This window comes from Lissotriton helveticus, chromosome 3_1 (genome assembly GCF_964261635.1).
Source record: "Lissotriton helveticus chromosome 3_1, aLisHel1.1, whole genome shotgun sequence".
Lineage (NCBI taxonomy): Eukaryota > Metazoa > Chordata > Amphibia > Caudata > Salamandridae > Lissotriton > Lissotriton helveticus.
Window position 1 is genome coordinate 2,060,709,994 of NC_136061.1, and position 22,922 is coordinate 2,060,732,915.

General features: G+C 48.0%; 1 protein-coding gene across 2 annotated transcripts in view; it reads left to right on the forward strand.

Moving 5' to 3' along the window:
• Nucleotides 1-12,235, forward strand: part of MRPS11 (mitochondrial ribosomal protein S11) — a 191,311-nt gene extending 179,076 nt beyond the window's left edge. For both annotated transcript variants that reach the window (XM_078683176.1, XM_078683177.1), the window contains one exon: nucleotides 12,045-12,235. In XM_078683176.1, coding sequence (XP_078539302.1) covers nucleotides 12,045-12,152 — 108 coding nt within the window. In that variant the 3' untranslated portion in view covers nucleotides 12,153-12,235. The remainder of the gene's footprint in view (nucleotides 1-12,044) is intronic.
• Nucleotides 12,236-22,922: the final 10,687 nt, after the last annotated feature.

Sequence of the window (22,922 nt, forward strand, 5' to 3'; positions counted from 1 at the left end):
TGCGTTTCACAAGATGTACTGTGTCCTTCAACTGCAGTTTCTGTCAAGTTTTAAGTAGTCTTAACACAGCTGGGTAGGAAGTCGAGGCGCGTGGTCGTGACAATTTCAGAGCACTTCGAAAAGAAGGAAGATCGGGGTCGGTGACTGCAGACGAGAGCAGTATGGTGTCTCCCTGCGCCAACTGAACTCTCTCCTTCTTTCCCTTCCTGCTTGTGTTGTTCGACTTGCAGTATGAAAGTAAGAATGCTGGGGGAGCCAGGTGTACCGCAGGACACTGTGAAATGCACATATTTAGTTCTACAAAGTATAAAAAAAGCAACACTGCCTCAGTATTTAAGTGAGTAACACACAAGACCGTGTCATTCATAGACGTCTAAGTGATGTTCCAAAAACAATTTTTACACCCTTTGCAATTCCCCACTCCCCCTTTTCGTCTCTGACAGAAGAAACTAACAATGTTCATAGCTTCCAAATGTTATTGCCAAATGACCCTAATCCTAATTTTTAGCTTTTTGAATTTGTTCATGTTACTCGAATAAGGTTTCATTTGTAACTGCGATAGACTGTGTACCAGTTCACTTGCTGACAAATTAACTTTTTTTGTCTTGTAGTCACTCTAGTTGTGACGCTCCTTTGTTGTTTTTGTATTTTTAGTCCTAGTCACTTTAAACCGCTTTGGAATTTTTTATTGCGTTCTTCCATTCGAACACACTTTCGAAAGCCTCCGTGCAGAGCACAGGTTTCAATTTCATTCACAGGTACAGAGTTCTGGAGCGCAGTCAGTTCCCGTTCGGTTTTTAAACAACCAGCTCCCATTTGTTCAGAATCAGTGGCAGCTTGCGAATGACCCTATTTCATGTTCCCGAACATTGCATTTATTTACTACTGTTCAAAAGTTTTTGTCTTTTTGTTTTCTGGCATACTCTTGTACATTCACAAAAAAGCTTTGGCCAAGTCACGAGATCTCATCTTTTCCACTAATTGGCTTTGTCAAGGCATTTTGCTAATGCTGTTCAGTATCACCCAAAAAAAAGATGAACGAAACGGCTATAGCCATATTACCGATGCTGAACAGCACTGATACAAACAATAAACAAACATTTTCAATGCAATAGGTCTTGCATTTGCAAGGGTTTGAACTATTGGCATTGTAAATGACAATGCTTTTTAATTATATGTTTTGAAAACCTGTAAGTGGTGCGTAAACACTCACTTTGTACTTATAGTCCTTGCTCACGAGAAGCAAGGCTGCCATTAAAAAAGGCTCTGTTCTCGCCAGTCTTGCTTCTCGTAAGCAAGAACTATAAGTACAAAGTGTGTGTTTGCGCACCACTTGCAAAACACATAATTAAAAAGCATTGTAATTTACAATGCCAATAGCTCAAACTCTCGCAATTGCGAGACCTATTGCATTGCAAATGCTTGTTTTTTATTGTTGACACTGTATCAGTATTTAAACTGCTGTTGTGTAGAAGTCAATATGCTCCCACTGTTGGGGGGGTGGGGGTGGGGGGGAAGGTGCAGAAACTCTTCACCAGGTTGTGGTTTAGAAGAATTCACAAACTGGAATTGCTTTCAAAATGTAGCACAAAAACTGGGAATGCGCCTTTTCACTCTTCCTGGATGAATCACTATATGGTTAGATGGAATGCAGGCCTTGTGAAACAAAGGTGCTCTCCTATCTCACACCTACTCTATGTTTTGAAATGAAGAAATTTGTGCATCTATTACTTTGTAGCCATACCTTTCTTTGCCTCTGGATTAAATCACATTAAGTACTATTTATTTAAATGTTGGGACCAAAGAAAGTTATGCAGGTTTAAATACACTATGTTTCTGTACAATTGCCTGCCATGGCTGACAAATTTCAGCTGTTTTAAGGATTTAAATCACAAGCATAAAATCCTTTCTAAAAAGATTTTTTTGTTTACTTAAAAAGTGAATGAGAAGGGCAGTTAATAGTGGCTAAAAGACAAAAACTATTTTTTTTTTATATAAATTCACAAGTTAAGGTACTACCTTCACGCTAGGAACCGCAATCGGGCCTATGTGGGTTGCTGAATGTATGCAAAGGTATATGAGGATGTGAATGGCCATGATGGTGGATCAATATCTGATGCTTTGTGGGTGTTGTTTTGTTTGTCTCTTTGTACGTGAATAGGAGTCTGTGGTGTGTAGTGAAATATTTGAATAGTACTTGTGTGCTGTATCATGCTTTTGAGTATCTCAGTATATGCACATCTGTCTTAAAGTACTCAGTTGTTTGAGGGAGTTTTATGCTGTATGTTTTGAGGTGTGTGCATTTGAGCATGTGCTTGAATGCTTGCTACCATTTGGCAACAGAAAAAATTATCATGTGTGGGTCTGGTCACCAAAGGTGATGGTGTTCGGTTCTGTGTCTACTTCATCCATGCTGGAAGTGATGCGTGCGACATCTAAATAGGTGCCACATCAGTCAGCACACGTCAGTTCATTTCTTTCTATGCCAGATAGCACTTATCCCGATTGAGCTACAGCTAAGTAATTTTTTGACTGGTCTTTTGAGCATTGTTTTCTCAACTTTTTTTTGCTTTTTGAATAGATTTTCACTCACTCCTGGTGTTAGGATGTCAACTAAGAAACTGGTTGGTTTCAAACCATGTGGTACCTGTCACATTTACAATTCAGTGACATACCCACATTTGGGGTGTTTTTGCTGCCTGGAGCTCGGACAAGAATCCAAGGTGTGTGAGTGCTCCCGAAGGCACTGAAGGAACGATCCCTCAAGCTCCTTGCTACCCGACATCAGTCAACTCCACAACGCTCGAGGTCCATTTGCGGAGCTCCTCTCGAAGATTCATCATGGCATTCGCAGTCTTCGAAGAAGTCAAACACTCTTCGACTTCCCCGTGTCCATCAAAGTCATCCGACGAGATGAGAGAGCATTGGCACTCCAGGCTACACGAGTCATCGCGGTCTGAACCTGAGTCATCCTCCCAGTTAAACGACTTTTAAGAGGCATGCGCCTTGTTTTTGGGTGGCCCGACCCCCCTGGAGCGTCGTCAGTCCCCAAGGGTGCGGGAGTGGCCACTACTGGAACCACCCTGCAAGTTAGCCGTCCACGCCAGTCGGGCCCCAAGGATCTTTCCGTAGATCCGGAGCAGAGCTGTCGGCGAAACAAGACCATCTTCAGCACCTGCTTCACTGCCAAAGCCCGCCTAGGTGACACTATCCCCATCGTCATACCTGGAGTCAGATGGGCACTGTCCGACCTTATTTAATGGATAGCGCTACGCAAACAAATGATGGACGGATTGCTGAATAAATCATACATTCACCCCAGTCAAGAGATCTGGGTTAAATCCATCATTATTTTGCTCACTATGCTACCCCAGTTTAGACCCAGTCATATGCAAATCAGTCTTGACCCTGTGCCTCATGCGAACATTACAGACAGAACTGCCAAGCCAGGTCCTCCCTGGAAACAAGCATCCTGGAACCAGTTTCTGGGTATTACCCTTCATCAGCCAGGCTAGCTTGAATCCAATGGCACAGTGAGCAAGGGGCCCACGTCTGGGCATACCCATCCCACTTAGGGTGAAAATTGCTGCGCAAACAAATGATGGACAGAATGCTGAATAAATCATACATTCACCCCCAGTCAAGAGATCTGGGTTAAATCCATTGTTCTTTTGCTCACCATGCCACCCCAGTATAGACCCACCCATATGAAAATCAGTCTTGACCCTGTGTCTCATGGGAACAGTCCAGATCGAACTGCCAGGCCAGGTCCTCCCTGGCTCGGAAACAAGCATCCTGGGACCGGTTTCTGGGTATTACCCTTCATCAGCCAGGCTAGCTTGAATCCAGTGGCACAGTGAGAAAGGGACCCACGTCTGGGCATACCCATACCACTTAGGGTGAAAAGAGCTACGCAAACAAATGATGGACAGAATGCTGAATAAATCATACATTCACCCCAGTCAAGAGATTTGGGTTAAATCCATTGTTCTTTTGCTCACCATGCCACCCCAGTTTAGATCCAGCCATATGCAAATCAGTCTTGACCCTGTGCCTCATGGGAACAGTCCAGAACGAACTGCCAAGCCAACTCTTCCCTGAACCAGAAACAAGCATCCTGGGATCGGTTTCTGTGTTACACCCTTCATCCGTCAGGATAGCTTGAATCCAGTGGAAAAGTGAGCAAGGGATCCACATCTGGGCATACCCTGCCAACTTAGGGAGAACAAAGAAAACACAAGGAGATGATGGCTGGAGCTCTGAAACTTTTCAGACACTCGCCCCATGTCACAGATCTGCATTGAATCCCCTGGAGCGCTGTCAGGCCCCATGGGTGCGGTGGTGCCCCTACTGAAACCACCGGGCAAGTTAGCCGTCCACGCCCGTCGGGCCCAAGCGATCTTTCAGTGGATCCGGAGCAGAGCTGTCGGCGAAACAAAACCATGTTCAGCACCTGCTTCACTTCCAAAGCCTGCCTAGGTGACACCATCCCCATCGTCATACCTGAAGTCAGATGGGCACTGTCCGACTCTGCATCCAGGACCAACCAAGGACATTCTCAATGGAGCAGAGCCAGTGCCTTATTTAATGGATAGTGCTACGCAAACAAATGATGGACAGAATGCTGCATAAATCATACATTCACCCCCAGTCAAGAGTTCTGGGTTAAATCCATCCTTCTTTTGCTCACCATGCTACCCCAGTTTAGACCCAGCCATATTGAAGAACCGGGTTTTAAAACCCAATGGCGCCAGGGACACGCCCAACGTCTTCGGGTTCTCTTGTCTTGGCAAACAGAGACACGGAATACTTCTAGGTGGCGTCAGAGATCAAATCTATTAGCTTCAGCTAGTAACAGTAATCCCAGCAATACAACACGGTGTACAACTCAAGAAACTGTTCAAATTTCATAGAGCAAGACATCACCTTTTATACACAATATTCTCATTATAAATGTAGACCCACTGCGCAAAATTCTGACCAATAGGACACATTTTCTAACTGAGTATCACATTAACAAACACCCAATTTACAATAACCCAACCCAAAAGTTAATTATTAGGACTGTCCCAAATTCAATCTCCACAAACCGGACAAACCCATAATTGAAAGCACTACCCATGTAATGAAAAGTCGTAAGGAAAGAAACAATTCAGATGTTGTTTAGGATAAGATATGTACAAGGAAACTAAAGGTTAACGAGGTCCTGAACATTGATTGGCAATCTCAGACAACGATCAGCCAGAGAAATTGGCTTCGTGAAGGGTCAGTTTCAGGTGAAGAGGTCATCGTCCTGCAGTTCACTCACAAGTCAGAAAAGGGCCTGTTTAATGCATACATGAACAATGAGGCCCATGCAACTTTGTTCGTTTGGTTACCTCCACGGCCTACGGGAGGGCAACACAAAATGGCGTTATGAATAACGCAAACAAAATGGAGTCCGGTCCCGAAAACCACGGAACCTCAATATGCAAATCAGTCTTGACCCTGTGCCTCATGAGAACAGTCCAGACCGAACTGCCAAGCCAAGTCTTCCCTGAACCAGGAACAAGCATCCTCGGATCGGTTTCTGGGTAACATCCTTCATCAGCCAGGCTAGCTTGAATCCTGTGAAAAATTGAGCAAGGGATCCACATCTGGTTATACCCTGCCAACTTAGGGAGAACAAAGCAAACACAAGGAGATGGACGGAGCTCTGAAACTCTTCAGACACTCACCCCCTGTCACAGATATGGGTCAAATCTCCTTGAGCGCCGTCAGGCCCCATGGGTGCGGGAGTGGCCCCTACTAGAACCACCCGGCAAGTTAGCTGTCCACGCCCGTCGGGCCCCAACGATCTCTCAGTGGATCCGGAGCAGAGCTGTCGGCGAAACAAGACCATGTTCAGCACCTGCTTCACTTCCAAAGCCTGCCTAGGTGACACCATCCCCATCGTCATACCTAGAGTCAGATGGGGGCTGTCCGACTCTGCATCCAGGACCAACCAAGGGCATTTTCAATGGAGCAGAGCCAGTGCCTTATTTAATGGAGAGTGCTACGCAAACAAAGGATGGACGGAATGCTGCATAAATCATACATTCACACCAATCAAGAGTTCTGGGTTAAATCCATCCTTCTTTTGCTCACCATGCTACCCCAGCTTAGACCCTGCCATATGCAAATCAGTCTTGACCCTGTGCCTCATGGGAACAGTCCAAACTGAACTGCCAGGCCAGGTCCGCCCTGGACTGGAAACAAGCAGCCTGGTACCAGCTTCTGGGTATCACCCTTCATCAGCCAGGCTACCTTGAATCCAGTGGCACAGTGAGCAAAGGACCCACGTCTGGGCATACCCATCCCACTTAGGGTGAAAAGTGCCACGCAAACAAATGGTGGACGGAATGCTGAATAAACCATACATTCGCCCCCAGTCAAGAAATCAGGGTTAAATCCATTGTTCTTTTGCTCACCATGCCACCCCAGTTTAGACCCAGCCATATGCAAATCAGTCTTGACCATGTGTTTCATGGGAACAGTCCAGACCGGACTGCCAAGCCAGGTACTCCCTGGACCGTAAACAAGCATCCTGGGACCTGTTTCTGGGTATTACCCTTCATCTGCCAGGCTAGCTTGAAACCAGTGGCACAGTGAGCAAGGGACCCACATCTGGGCATACCCATCCCACTTAGGGTGAAAAGTGCTACGCAAACAAATGATGGACAGAATGCTGAATAAATCATACATTCACCCCAGTCAAGAGATCTGGGTTAAATCCATTGTTCTTTTGCTCACCATGCCACCCCACTTTAGACCCAGCCATATGCAAATCAGTTCCCATGAGGCAACCCAGTCCAGACCGAACTGCCAAGCCAGGTCTTTCTGGGTAACACCCTTCATCAGCCAAGCTAGCTTGAATCCAGTGGAAAAGTCTGGGCATACCCTGCAAACTTAGGGAGAACAAAGCAAACACAAGGAGATGATGGACAGAGCGCTGAAACTTTTCAGACTCTCTCCCCCAGTCACAGATCTGAGTTGAATTCCCTGGAGCGCCGTCAGGCCCCATGGGCACGGAAGTACCTCTACTGGAACCGCCCGGCAAGTTAGCCATACACGCCCGTCGGCCCCAACGATCTCTCAGTGGATCCGGAGCGGAGCTGTCGGCGAAACAGGACCATCTTCAGCACCCGCTTCACTGCCAAAGCCCCCGGCGCCACAGTCACCCCTAGGTGACACCATACCCATCGTCATACCTGGATCCAGATGGGCACTGCCCGAATCTGCATCCAGGACCAACCAAGGACATTCTCAATGTAGCGGAGCTAGTGCCTTATTAAATGGATAGGCCTGGAAATGGAGATGTTTGGGAGAAGTCTATGGACACTTATAAAGAACCAGTTGAGGCGGTCAACTGGTACGAGGAACTGGGTGAGGCCAGTGGGTTAGACACCTAACTTGGCACTGGCCTGGTTTCCCCTCCTACTGTTGCTATGGAGGATGAAGCCTCATTTGCTATGGTGGTGCGCAGGGCGTCTGAGGTCCTGGACCTTAACCTGCCCTCAGCTGCTGTCAAAAGTAATGTTTTGACGAAGTTACTTCAGCCAGGAGTTTACCCCTTAGAACCTTTACTCTCATTTAATGAAGCCCTTACGGGTTTCCTACTTGGGGCCTGGTCCAAGCCCTGCGCAGGGACTCCTGTGAATAGGACGATTTCCTGCCACAACTGCCCGACGCCTGGGGATCCCGGTTTCCTTACCCAGCACCTCACCCCAGAGAGCTTGGTGGGCTAAGCCTTCTCATCACGCATTCACCCTGGCATGTTCCCTACCTCTCCACCAGAAAGGAAATCCAAGATGCTGGACACCTTTTATAAGAAAATGTTCTATTCCAACAGCCTAGTACTACCGTCTGTGAACACCACATGCTCATTGGGCCTTTATTCTCATATTCTTCCTCTTTGTGATTCAGTGATTCAGTTATGCAAGGGCTCCCTATGGCCCCAGGGGAGGTCCAGGTCCTACTCTGAGGTGGGTGCGGACAGGAAAGATGCAGTAAAGTTCTCCCTCAGATATCTGACACGACCGACTCTCAAGGCAGAGCAATTTAATCGCCTGTGTCCTTGTGGTACCACACCTGTTTAAAAACATTGGGTTGTTCAAGGGATGTTCAGGCTTTCCTCAAGAATAACAGAGCTACAGCCATGTCATTAAGCTTTACTATGATCCCTTTCCTGGCTACAGAAGAGGTCTGCAGCTGCACCTATACCCTCCCAGCCGCCACGCCCAACATGCTTCCACGCCTTTTTGTGCCGAGGGCATGGGTCCCAGTGAGCACATGGTACAGACAGCCAGTGGTTAGATCACTTTACCAACTCTCTGGCAGCTGCTGCCTTCAAGCCCCTTTAGTTCACCATGAACCCATCATGGACACCCAGTGGGAGGCAGGATATGCCCTCACCTCTTCCACTGGCATTCAGTAGCACCAGACCATTGAGTACTACAGAACGTCCAAAGGGGTTACTCCCTCCCCTTGGTGGCACCCTCTGCGCATTCTACCCACTTATGACCGGCTGATGGAGGGACACTTCTCCTTGCTCCATCAAGAAGTGCAGGCACACTTGGCCAAGGAGCCATGGAGTGGGTGCCGGCATCAGAAGTATGTTGTGGTTGCTATTCCCTCTACTTTCTGGTGCCCAAGAAGGACAAAGGACTCCATCCTATCCTATCCTAGATCTGCGTCTTCTCAATTTCTTCTTGAAGAGGGGAAAATTCAAACTGCTCATGCTCGCCCAAGGGTTGTCTGCCATGGATCCGAGAGACTACATGGTAGCTTTGGACTCGCAGAACATATATTAACACATCCCTGTCCAGCCACCCCACAGATGCTATTTGTAGTTCACGGTGGGCCACCCGCAGTTTCAGTTCACTGTGCTCCCCTTGAGCCTTTTCAGTGCCCCTCGGGTGTTCAGTAAGGTGATGGCGGTGGTAGCAGCTCATCTGCGGAGGTCAGGGATTTCAGTATTCCCCTACCTCAATAACTGGGTGATGAAGGCGGGCTCACCCCGAGCAGTCGTCTCCCACCTTCAGACTACGGCAAACCTCTTGCACTCACTGGGGTTCACTATCAACACCTTAGAGTTACACCTGACTTTCATTGTAGCTGTTCTGGACACAGTTTCATTTTTGGGCCTAGCCTCCAGAGCGGGATATTCAGGCTCTGATACCAATGTTTCAGCCTTTAGCCTAGATTTGGGTGAGACTGACACTGAAGCTGTTGGGCCTCATGGCCTCCTACATCCTGCTGGTGGCACTTGCCTGCTGGCATATGCCGGCTCTGCTGTGGGATCTGAAGACCTAGTCGGTGCACCATCAGGGGAATCTCCGGCATGGTCCAGATCTCGGAAGGAACTGCAAAGGATCTGCAGAGGTGGCTGACGAACCATGATTGGGTCAGTGGCAGACACCTCTTCCTTCCCCAACCAGACTTGAATGTACTGAAAGATAACTTCACTTCTGGACTGGAGGGTGGTGGAGATCAGAGGACTCTGTTCTTCGGCGGAGTCCATTATTCACATAAACATACTCAAGCTTTGGGTGATTCGATTAGCATTAAAAGCCTTTCTTCCTTCGTTCAGGGGAAGGCTGGTGCAGCTGTTCAAGGACAACACGACCGCCATGTGGTACTGTAACAAACAGGGTGGTGTGGGGTTGTGGACCCTGTGTGAAGAAGCCCAGCGCCTCTGGACATGTCTGTAATGTCAAGGCATTTCCCTGGATGCTCCACACCTGGCAGGCTCTCTGAATGCCAGGGCAGACGAACGCAGCCAAAGATGCCCAGCGAATCACAAATGGCATTTCCACCCAGAGGTAGTCTAAGGTCTCTTTCAGCAGTGGATAGAGCCTTTGTTATATCTGTGCACCAATGTCATGAATGAGCAGTGTCAGCAGTTCTGTGTGCTAGAGTCTCTAGGCAGCTCTAACTCAGAGATGCTTTTTGTCTTGAGTAGAACTCTGGTTTTCTGTACATCTTTACACCTACAACACTCCTGCTCAAAGTTCTCAAGTTGGATTAAAGCCGCTCTGCGCATTGCGAGTTTAAAATATGAAGAATCACCAACGTATATCTGGTCCCCCTTGACATCATGGGGACGACTCATGAATATGATTTAATGGGTAAAATCTGGAGAGCGGAATATAAGTCCAATGATTACGCCCAGTCCTCGGGATAGAGAGGAAGGCCGTGGATGGCGAGACGGAAGCAGTAAGTCGGAGGGAGCACAGTTAGTACAAAGCAGCTTGTCAAAACTGCTGTGTCTATGGGAAGATGAGGACAAAAAAAAAAGAGAAAGTTCTCAAGAAGAACAGGAATGGCCGGGACCCGGTTATTCTTGTGTCTTTGGATTGGTCTGGTATACTGAGCTAATTAGCATGTCCTCCGGTCAGGCTGCCTCTTCGGGAGGTTCTTATGTTGCAGCAAAAGGGCAATGTTCTACACCTGTGCACTCTCACCTCCATTTTTGGAGATTGAGCGGTGACAGCCTTTGAGTTTACTCCCGAAGACTGTGATGTTATTTTGACTGCCAGGCAACTCTCCACCAAGACGATATATGCCTGCTCTTAGGAAAAGTTTGCATCATGGTGGTGCCATTGAGCCTTTACATAACTGTCCTCTTAGGCAGTTGACCATCAAAACAGCCTTTTTAGTGATCATTACATTGGCCATGAGGGTCAGTGAACTCCAAGCACTCTCAGCGCACCCTCCTAATTTCACTTTTTATGCAGACACACTCGTCCTCCAGACAAGTGCCGCTTTCCTGTCAAAGGTTTGGACTCCTCATGCAGGCCAGAACATCACCCTGTCTACCGTCTTTGCTCCTCATCCCTCTAAAGAGAGGACTGGTCCCAAAAGGAGTGTTGTCACTCTGCACTGACCGCATGAAAACCAAGTCTTCGTGGGATAAGTGGGAGCAAAAAAGTGAAAAGCTGTACAGAAGATAATCATCTCTAGATGGATTGTTCTGTGCATTACGTTCTGCTGCACATTGGCCAAGAAACAGCTACCTGAGTGATAGTGGGCTCACTGTACCATAGCCAAGGCTGCAACTACTGTGTTAGCACTAAGTGTTCCTCTCCGGACATCTGTCAAGCAGTGATGTGGGAATCCCTGCACACGTTCACAAAACATTCCTGTCTGGACAGTCAGCTCTGTTGTGATGGGTACTTCGCCTGTTCATTCCTGCATGATTCTTGGTTTGATCTGATTCGCAGACCCAGGATATATTACTTGGTTATCTATTGAAGGTAAGGAATCTGCAGCTACTAACCTCTATCAGATTAACTAGTTACTTACCTTCGGTAAAGCCTTATCTGGTAGAGAGATTATCTAGCCGCAGATTGCTTACTGACTCTCCCTGAACCAGTTGATGTATAAGGGACACCCCATTTCAGGGCCCTAGTCTCTTCAACAACAGTGGTCAGTTCTCATTGTGACTCCGCCTTCCTGAGGTGGAACATTGCGAAAGTAACTGACATCAGTGCAATGAGGTGGCGCCTACATAGGTACCTCACACGTCACTTCTAGCGCGTATGATGCTGACACAAAACCTTCCGGATCAAGTCTGATGCCTGGTGATATTCAAAGGTAAGGAAGCTGTAGTTAGATAGAGTCTCTACCAGATATGGCTTTACCAAAGGTAAGTAATGGGTTCATCTTACCCTGTCTCCTTGCCTTAAAGAGATGGAGTTTTTGTTATTCCCTCCATGCATTCTCAAATTGGAGGCAGGATCATTTAATATTTTTGAACCCGCCACTCCTCCTTGTCTTCAGGCAGGAATGACTTGCTTTAAACCTCCTCCCTCCAAGTTCAAGGGGGGGGGGTGTACGTGTTTTAACCTATTCACCCTTCCATCGTGCCTCTGGTTATAGTGTGCAAGAGTTATATTTTTATATTTTATTCTTCTTCATGTATCGAACATCTGTACAAGTATGCTTTCTTTGCATGATACATCTTTTGCGCTGTTGACTGAATGCTTAACATTTAAGTGTATTTTTTTCTTCTACTCTTTCAGGCTGCCATCAAGGGCTTGACTATGGGAGGATTGGAAGTAATCTCCATCACTGACAACACTCCAATTCCACACAATGGATGCCGGCCACGGAAAGCTCGGAGGATGTAGAAAAAACTAAATCCAGCTTAACCTGAATCCGAGTATTGCCTCAACATCTGTGTTTAGTTTGTTAATAAAAAAAACTAAAAGCATATGGACAACTTTTTCATTTAGCAAAGCACAGGATGAAAAAATTCTGTCTTGCATATACGGCACAAGACAAGGAAAAGAGAGAAGCAAATTAAAGTTTCCTACTCCTCTGTTATGTTAGTAAAGTTTTGTTGAGCGCTTGTTCACCAATTGGTTTCTTGGCACTAATCCTAGAAGGTGCCGTGGAGGTTGACAGTTCAATTGTAAGCCCTAGTGTACAACCAAGTTTTAAAGCCATTTTCTGAATCTCAATAAGTCAGTGCTGGACCTCATTTCCAGGGGGAGAGAATTCCACAATTTAGTGGCCAGAATTGCAAACCTGGCTCCTCCTTGTCGCTTTAACTTAAAGGTAGGAGTTGCCAGTAATAGGAGGTGAGACGAGCGAAGATTCCGTGAGGGAGAGTACCTGGAGATAAGGCTGTCCAAAAAAGCATGGCCCTGACCATGCTGTCACCTGAATACCAGGCATCCGATCTTAAACACACAGCGTTGAGGAATGGGAAGCCAATGCAATTCCCTCAGAAGGGGGAAGCATGATTCCACCGTGGTTGCTGGTAAATCAGTCTGGCTGCCTGATTCTGGACTATCTGCAGCCGTTTCATAAGACCGGCTGGTAATCCAAGATAAATTGCATTGGAGTAGCCAAGCAGTGATAGAACCATAGCCATTACAACCTGTCAACGCAGCCTGGGTCAGCAATCTACTTATCTTTCTGATCTTACGCAGCTGATAAGCACAAGCAGATAAATTTAGCCCCCATGCTTTTTTAGAGACAGGCCATTAGATATCGTAACACCAAGACTCTTGGCTGATGAGGAAGGGATGGGAGGGATGCCCAGTTCTCCAGGCCAATAGTTTGGACCCCAGAAAAAACTGTCTGCCACCCGTCAAGACTAATTCCGTCTTTCCTGGGTTTCATTTTAAATGGTTGCAGTCCATCCAATTACAGGTGAACCGCATGGTCGACTGAAAGACTGAGATTGAGTTAGATGAATTATCAATGGTAAAAAACTGTTGTAGATCATCCGCATTGTTAAAGGTAACCATTTTCCTTTCATTCAACAACCTAATCAATGGAAGGAGGTACAGGTTAAATAAATGTGGGGAGAGCGATGAGCCCTGTGGCACCCCACACGTTATTTTTTTCTTGGGAGTCATGAACTGGGCAAGGCGGACTGCCTGGAAATGATCTTCCAGGAAAGAACATATCCAGCTTAGAACTGACCCCTGAATGCCTACTTCCTTGACACGGTCCACCTGGATACCATGATAGACTGTGTCAAAAGCAGCACATAAGTCCAGCAGCACCAGGGCCTGAGGAATACCTTTGTCAGCTTTCTCTCGTAGGGAGTCTAGAACTGCAGTGATTACTATCTCCGTGGAGTCGGCAGGGCGAAAGCCTGCTTGATGTAGATCAGGATAATTGGTCTGTTCCAAAAAGTTGGACAGACATTTTGTCACATGAGCCTCCAACACATTAGCCAGGTATGGGAGCAAAGAAATGGGTCAGTAGTTTGATAAAATCTGGGGGTCAGCCGCCGGTCTCTTCAAGAGAGTGATCACCGTAGCCTCTTTGAAGGATTTGGGTACACAGCGCTGGGATAAAGAATCATTTAGCAGGGCAGGGGCAGGACCCGGTAGGAAAGTAAAGACCTCCTTTAAAACGTGCGGGACAGCAATCCACAGGAGAACCAGAGCTGACTTTGAGCAATAGGCTATGAAGTATCTTGGTGTCAATAGAAGGAAAAGTTTCAAGGGAATATACATTTTTAGATGTGGCGGTATAGACTTCCTGAGCGTCATGAGTGGGAGTACTGGCTTTTATAAGGGAGATTTTCTCAATGAAGAAATCAGTCAGTTGATCGCATAGAGCTTGTGAAGGGGAGGGTTTGCTTAGAACTCGAACTGGATTTTACAATTCCTCTACGATATTGAATATTTCTTTAGATTGATTGGTGGAGGTAAGGATTCTAGGAAAAGTGGCCGGCTTTCGCATTCAGAATGCATTTTTTATATTTCCTTATGGTCGTTGAGTAGGTTAATTTGTCTTTTTGTGAGTAGTCCAACCTCCACTTCCTTTCCAGTTGATGCTCAATTTTTTTCAATGGTGCATGTTCATTACTGGCCTCCAGTAATCATGTTGAGATGTTAACATCGGAAATATATTTTGGTATAGTATTTGCCAGTGTAATACTAAAGTCGTTTTTATCAATAGCGTTCCATTTTTGTACCCATCCGCCCCCTTTAGTAAGAATTCTATTCCCGGTGGGGTACTTTACCGTGAATTTAATCAGATGGTGATCTGACCAAATGCATGGTACTATAGAAGGAGCAGACACTGCCAGGTTAGTGGTCCAAATTTGGTCCATATCTTTGCTTTCATAGCTTATTCATTCAGATGACATTACTGGAATTTATTTAAGGTATTTTTGAAATGGTTTTCTGGTTGGCTAGGGTATGCGCCTACGCCAGGGAGAACCCACCATTCTAGTCAGGTTAAGGGAGTTACACTCACAAAACAACCCTTGCTCACCCCTTGGTCGCTTGGCAGAGCAGTCAGGCTTATCCCATAGGTAATGTGTAAAGTGTTTGCGCAACACCCACACACCAGTGACACACTAGGCACACCACAAAAAGATATCAACAAGGAGGGTTTTAAGTGTACGAGTTCTATAGGCGCTCTAGCAGAGTAAACGTAATCCGTATTTCTCAAGAGTAATGGTGCAAGCAGGGAGAGGAGACCCTTGAAAAAAAAACTCAATTAGAGCGCAACAATTACACCCTTACAACATAAATACAAAATCCTGCGCACTCCAAACAAATCACAACATCAATGTGTCAAATAGATTCAAATTAGCACAAAAGGAAAATCTTGTCCAGCGTCGTTTTCTTTGGAGGTTCGTGTGTCTCTCCTTTTATTTGGTCATCAGAAAGGAACATTTATATACAGCCAGCCGTCACGTGTTTCGTTGTAGGACTGTACATAAACAGAAACTACAACTCCTCAGGGCTGGAAAATACAAAAGGAATGACCTAAGTCTCACTCCTGTGATTACAAATCCAAGAGTACTACGTTATAGATTCTATACCAAAAGTGACATTTTAGTCGAAGGACACCTTCTTATGTGGAACCCCCTTGAAATTCATATTACAAAATTTCTAAATTTAAATCATAACATGTAATATCCTTGTAAAGTTGTTATAAAAGAGTCTAATGGACCAGAGTCATGCATGACCCGTGTCGTAATTCTAACGGGAATACCTTTGTGTATGTGCACCCAACCAACATTCATTGCAATAATTCAAACAATGCTGGCCACCACAGTGCTGTGGTGGCCAGCATTGTTTGAATTATTGCAATGAATGTTGGTTGGGTGCACATACACCTGCTCAGACGTGAGTCCCTTGCTCACTTTGTCACTGGATTCAAGCAAGCCGGGCTGAAGACGGCTGAAATGCCAGAAACCGGTCCTCGGAAGCTTGTTTCTGGTCCAGGGAAGGCATGGCTTGACAGTTCGGGCTGGACTGTTCCCATGAGGCACAGGGTCAGACTGATTTGCATATGGCCATATCGGAACTGGGGTGGCAGAGTGGGCTAAAGAACGGTGATGGATTAAACCCAGTTCTGTTGACTGGGTGTGAGTGTTTGAGTGGTTCCGATGCTCCGTCCATCACCACCCCCTTTTGTTCCACTTTGTTCGCCCTAAGTTGGCAGGGTATGCTCAGACGTGAGTCCCTTGCTCACTTTGCCACTGGATTCAAGCAAGCCGGGCTGAAGACGGCTTAAATGCCAGAAACTGGTCCTCGGAAGCTTGTTTCCGGTCCAGGGAAGGCATGGCTTGGCAGTTCGGGCTGGACTGTTCCCATTAGGCACAGGGTCAGACTGATTTGCATATGGCCATGTCTGAACTGGGGTGGCAGAGTGGGCTAAAGAACGGTGATAGATTAAACCCAGATCTGTTGACTGGGTGTGAGTGTTTGATTGGTTCAGATGCTCCGTCCATCACCACCCCTTTTTGTACCATAACTGTACGTGTAGCACAATAATGTAACTATTTATAAGCCCACCTCATAAACGCAGAAACGCATTATAAAAATAACACCTTCCATTATCACTGTGTAGAAAACGTAGTCCCTACAAAGAGCACTCTCTGTTGTGACACAAAGCATAAACTGACACTGCTTCTAACTTCAGGGGAGCTTATTCGCCAGCTCTGCTGACAAGCGGCCGTGCCTTGGTCCCAGCACAGAGGTAGGTTCTTTTCCCTTAATTAAAGCACACAGTAGCTTCCAGCAATTAAAGCACATAGGGGCTTCTCAATAAGGAAAGCACATGGACTAAAGAGCTACCCATGCGCTGCACTTGTAACAAAGAGCGCTCCTTATGCACATTCACTTTAGGAAAAGTGGAAAAAACAGCGCACACCACAGGCTCCAAAGGAGCAACGATAAAGCGTTCAGCGCTTACTTTTCCTCAAAAAGGGGTGCAGAACAGTCCAGTCCCTCGCCAGCTCCAGCCAAGAGCAGCAACTGCAGGCAGTCCCATACACATACCTCAGGGGCAGCAATCCTCTTTTAGTCCTCAGCCTTCCTTCCAGGCAGATTACTTTAGATCCAGCAGGGATCCGTCTTGAAGTCATGTGTATCCCTGAGCCTTCTAACAGGAGGCCAACACAAACAAGCCCTTAGAGAGCCTTCATAAAAAAGGATACTACAGCAGGGCAAAAAGTCAGTCCTTTTCCTCCACCACAGACAGAAACAGCAACTGCAGGCCAACCCACCCCTCCCCTCACACAGAAAAGGCAGCGCTCGCTCCTCACACAGTCCTTCCGCTCTTCTTGGCAGAGTCCTCTTGTTCCTTGAAGTAAACTAAAGTCCTGGTGTTTTAGTTGCAATACATATACCCCATTTTGTCATTGTTCTCTTTGCTGTTGCGGCCTCTGAAGCCAGTCTAAGCCAGTCTTGTCCTCCCTGGTGCAGCATGATCAAAGGGGGTGGAGATAGATGGCATATGTAAAAGGAGACACAGCCTATTCAGGTGCAAGTGAAGCTCCCCCCACCACTCTAAATGCAGACCAGCTCTATTGAGCCTTGCGATGAGTCACCCAGGCAAAGCGGGGTACACCCCAACCCCCCCAGTGACTGTCTAGAGTGAATGGACATCCCAGCTCCTGTCACTCAAACGCCAGACTCTGAATACACAGACAACCAGAGGCACACAGAATAGTAAAGTAGAAAATACCCACTTTCTAAACGTTGCATTTTCAAACACAGAATTTAAAACCGCCTTTACCAAAAGGTGCCTTAATAAATTCTGAGTTCAGAGAGCCTAAACTTCATGTTTTCCATCTTGTCCTTATTGAAAGTTACACATGTATAAATGTCAGAGTGCAACCCCACTGATAAGCCTATAAGACAGTTCGCCTTTTAGTAGTGAAAAATGAAACACTCAGTATTTCACTATCAGGACATGTCACACACACACCAGTACATGTCCTACCTTTCACATACACTGCACCCTGCCCATGGGAGTACCTTATGCCTACCTTAGGGGTGCCTTAAATGTAAAGAAAGGGACGGTTTGGGCCTTTGCAAGTGGGTGTACTTGCCAGGCCAACATGGCAGTTTAAAACTGTGCACGCAGACACTACAGTGGTCTGAGACACATTTACAGGGCTACCCATATGGCTGGCACAACCGGTGCTGCGAGCCCACTAGCATCTGATTTACAGGTCCTGGCGCACACCGTGCCCTTTCCTAGAGACTTACCAATAAATGAAATTTGCCAATCATGGCTTATCAATAATATCACAATTTATAGAGAGAGAGTATGCACTTTAGCACTGCTCAGGAGTGGTAAAGTGCACAGAATCCTATAGCCAACAAAAACTGTAAAAAAATAGGAGGCAAAAGGCAAAACGTTTGTGGCTAAACCTGTCAAAAGGGCCAGGTCTAACACAACCCCCCCACGAGCCTAAAGCCAAGGGAGACCAATCAACTACCTTGATGGACTTCCCTGATTTGAGCGATAGAACAGTTCCACGCTTACCTGAACTGGTGTGAATCCCTTTATCCATACTCTCAGGGCCCACTAAGCTAAACCATGGGGAACCCTTCTTCTCACTTGCGGACCCCATCTGTGCAGCATCTACGTTTACATTGCTCACAGATGTATCCTAGCAGGTAGACATTACCCACTTAGCACCACAAAAAGAGACTCCACAGAAGGTTATATAACAATATGCTTTATATTATACACCAAACACATAAGACCACATCACATAAATCACTGTGCCACTATGCACTTGTCATAAAAAATGCATATAAACCACATAAGAGGGGGCATGGCCAAGATGGCGTTCGAGTGAGACGTGCCCACGAGTCTCCCTGGTGCCATCGGCATTTAATTTCTTAAACCCGGTGCCGGCCCTTTCTGCAGGGAAGAACACGCCAGGAGTGCTGTGGTCCTTTCTTGCCTACTTGAAGGGAGCAACAAAGCCAAAGAAACGAGATCAGGGCCTGCTGAGAGAGGATTGCTACTGGGCCTGCAGCGTGAGACCGGTGCCTGCGAAGGGAACGGATACTCGCTCCTGCTGGAGAATCGGAAAGGCATGCGGGTGTGCCCACGATTGTGAGGTGAGCTCGGAAGAGGCTGCGGGGGGGCCCGGCGGTGGGCCGAGAGAGCAAATCAACCAGGGAAGTGGCATCGGAGGTCCGGAGAGCCGTGAGCGTCAGATGTGGCAGCGACCCTGGGGGGGGTCCACAAGCACAGCGGGACCTGAAAGAAGAGGCGGTCGCAGCATTGCAGCAGTTCAGCAGCCTGCTAGGTTTGTAGCCTCTCGGGCCTGCTGTTGGAGACAGCGTGAGAGGAGGCCGGGTTACTGCGCGCGGCCCCGTTATAAGAAGCGACCGTGACTGAGGCATGCTGCGAGTGGAGAGGAGATCGCGGTGCCGTGGCAATTCGGCAACTCGTCCAGCATGGAGCCCCAGCGACTGGCTTCTACTGAAGAGAAGAGTGGGAAAGCACGGTCCCGGCTGAAGCCCCCTCCCGGCCGCAGTGGGCTGCCAGAGATGGTGTGAAGCAATACGAGCTTCCCCTGCGAACACCGTCCTAAGTGAAGGGCCTGAAAGTTTTGAGAGAGGTGCAGGCAACACAGCACTGCGGAGAAGAGGTACATTGGTGGGGGGCCACCTCCCGGAATTCCTGCACGTAGAGCGCTGCAGTAGTGGCGGCCCTGACAAGCGGTACCGTCCCTCGCCTGGAGGGGTATGTCTAAGTTTTCCTTTGCGGCCAAGGCCTAAGCGTGCAATGAGAGGGCACACACCAGCAGAGCTAATGGGCATAAGAGGACTCAAGTGAGCCTACTCCAGCGGCCGAACAAATGGATGTGGGCCTGTTCGCCGCTATTAAGCTATTAATTAGGACAAATGACCTCTACCTTTAGCACACTCTATGGGCACACACCAGAGGAATAAGGATTGGCTCTTCCGAAAAGAGCGGACCGCCCAGCCACGAACCAGGAAGTGTTTGACAAGCGGACGGGCCAATGACAAGCCCTATGCGCGCAGAAAACCTACTTGGATAGCGCTAACTGCCCATAGCCCTATTCACCATTTTCTATTCGCAAGTAGTAGGATAGCGGACAGTCCTCCAGCAACTGAAGGGAACATATGAGTGTGACCATGGGGCATTGCTGAGAGAAGCTGTGGGTCGCCATATAAGAAGCGAAGCCGGGACAGTTAAGTGGGAGTGGCTCCCCATGGCCTATAGCACTCCAACAGCCGACACTACAAATACAGTTGCGTATACAATTGCAATGGCTGCACCCAGGGTTAAAAAGGATAGATCAGTGAAGGACATGTAGCTGAAGCAACCACTGGCACCCAACACAGCGAGCACGACTGTAGGAGACGAAGATCAAAAAGAGGATCTTAGACCTCCGATGCCCCAGCGACCAAAGCCTTTATGACCACGCTCTTCACCTCTCTTCGAGAAGATCTGCACACAATGCAAATTTCACTCTCGGCAGACCTGAGGAATGTTAGAAAAAATCTTGATGAGGTGGGAGACCGCGTCGCGTCCTTGGAAGAGAGAGAAACCACCTGGGATGAAGAACTGGAGATGATGCAGCAGGAAATTCTGCGACCACATGAGCAAAATATTGAGCTGCAAGCGGCTGTGGAGGACCCAGAAAACCGCTCACAAAGAAACAACCTGCGCATCAGAGAAGACATACGCAAATATGTTCTAGCCCTCTTCAAAATGGTGCTAGGTGGCGATTGCCCAGCAGAAATCCAGATTGATAGAGCGCACCGTGTGGGACTGCCTAAAAGCAACAAAGCTCCCCCGCCTGATATCCTGTTATGTGTCCACGACTTCCAAGTGAAAGAATCTATCCTTCGCCAAGCTAGGAAGGCCAACCCGGCACAGTTTAGAGGCCACACAATATCATTTTTCCAGGATCTTTCCCGAACCACACTTTTCAAAAGGAGTTCCGGACAGTCACCGCACATCTCAGGGAGAAGGGTATCCCGTACTCCTGGGGGTCACCCTTTTCGCACACGCTTCCGCTATGAGAGCAAGCTATGGCAGATAAAATCCCTAAAAGAAGCACAGGAGGTGCTGGGCCTCACGGCAGAACCATCCCTACATGAAAATAGCAGGCACTTGCAGAATTTGAAGTCCAAGGACTCTTGCTGGCAGCATGTCGGCGGGCCTTCGCTAGCTATAACGCTGACTCAGACACAATTGCCAGTGAATGTAAAGCAGTGATCAATGCGCTGACTGTATCACCGGAACGACCTATCTCCCCTTGACGCATTGCTTTGGGCACCGGACTTCACAGGAGCAGATGGTGCCGGGAGACTCCTCCAATGGACAGTTCTTCACTGAGAGGCTCTAGACGACTCCAGCGCTCTCACCTCCGCGAGACAGGCGGAGGGCTGACGGACCACCCCCCGAGAGTTCACTCACATTGACAAACTGTTGTCACCAACCGAGATAAGATTGTTTGTTTGTCCTACTGGGAAGGGAGTTTATTTTTATTTTTTGGGGGTATTGTTCTTGTTTCTTTTTTTTCCTATCCTCTCCTCCTCACCATGCTTGGAAATTGAAATTAGCTGGAGGGGCAGCTATAGGGTAAATAGACCTAGCGCAATGCAAGATCTAGGTAAGACAAAGCACTCCCCCTTTTTGCGCATACAAAGGATGGGCAAAACCCTTAGAATTGTTAGCCTTAACATCTGGGGCCTCAACCACCTGGTGAAGCGCTCGGTGATACTGTTCTTTCTGGAAATTTCTCAGGGGGACATCTGCCTATTATAAGAAACCCACCTCCTGTAATGGGATTTACACTGCATGCGGTCACAGCGATTTCCCCTTCAGGTGTGGTCCTCCAACACATCCCAGAAGATTAACGGGGTCGCTATTCTGTTTAGTGCAAAATACAGTGGCAAACTCCTCTCTACAATTGCTGAAATCAAGGGACGACCATTAGACCTGTGTGACCCTGCCCTTAAAGCCCCAGCTGGCACTGCTGAATAGAGTTCGAGGCCCTCCTCCACCCGTAGGCTACCACCTGCGCCTCATCCCTGGTGGCCAGTGGTAGGCCGTAGGTCTGCTTTGGTTGTATTTGTATTGCTTTTAAAAAAAATTGTTTATTGTTTCATTTTCATTCCTCATTTCCCTCTTGCATTATTCTGTGCCCTGTGTCCTTTTTTGCCTTCTCTATCCCTCGCTGTTCCTCCCCTCACCGCTATGTCCCCTGCGGCCCGCCCCACAGCTCGCCCATTCGTCCACTCCCTCCTCCCAGCTGCTCCTCCCTCCCAACTCCCCTTCTTATTGCGGCCGTCTGCAACCGTCCGCGCCTTGACCGTGCCCAGGGCCAGAACCCCTGGCCCCCGCAAACACCACGACGCCCATCTCCGCTACGATGCCAGCACCCTCCACGGACTCAACACTGGATGCCCACACACCTGCTTCCTGGCCGCCCGAAGCGCATCCAAGGACCCTTCTCCTGCCGCAGTTGCAGCGTCACCAGCATCTGATCCGCCAACCCACCCACCGTAAAAGAACGCAACCACCTCAGAAGCATTCCTCTCAACACCCACTCTGCCCGCAAATACGCCGTTGACCTCTGGGACCTACTCGACTCCACCTCCCCAGACGTCGCCTTCCTGACAGAGACCTGGATGAACCCCTCCTCGGCACCCGACATCGCCATAGCCATCCCGGACGCCTACAAGCTCACCCGCAGGGACCGCACCAACAGAACGGGAGTAGGAATCACCATCGTCCACAGGAACACTCAGGGTCTCGACCAACACCGACGACACCCTCAGCACTGCCGAACACCTGTACTTCCAGATCCACACCGATCCCAACACCACCCTCAGAGGAACCTTTGTCTACAGACCCCCCGGGCCCCGGCCACAGTTCTGCGACTCCATCGCCGAATTTGTCAGTACACAGCCCTAGCCTCCACAGACTACATCATCCTCGGGGACCTGAACTTCCACCTCGAGAAAAACAACAACAGAACTCCACCACCCTGATCGACAACATCGCCAACTTCGGACAGCTCATCACAACACCCACCCACTCTGCCGGCCACATGCTTGACCCCATCTTCTCCGCAAGCTTGCACGTCTCCTTCAACCACACGACCGAACTCCACTGGACCGACCATC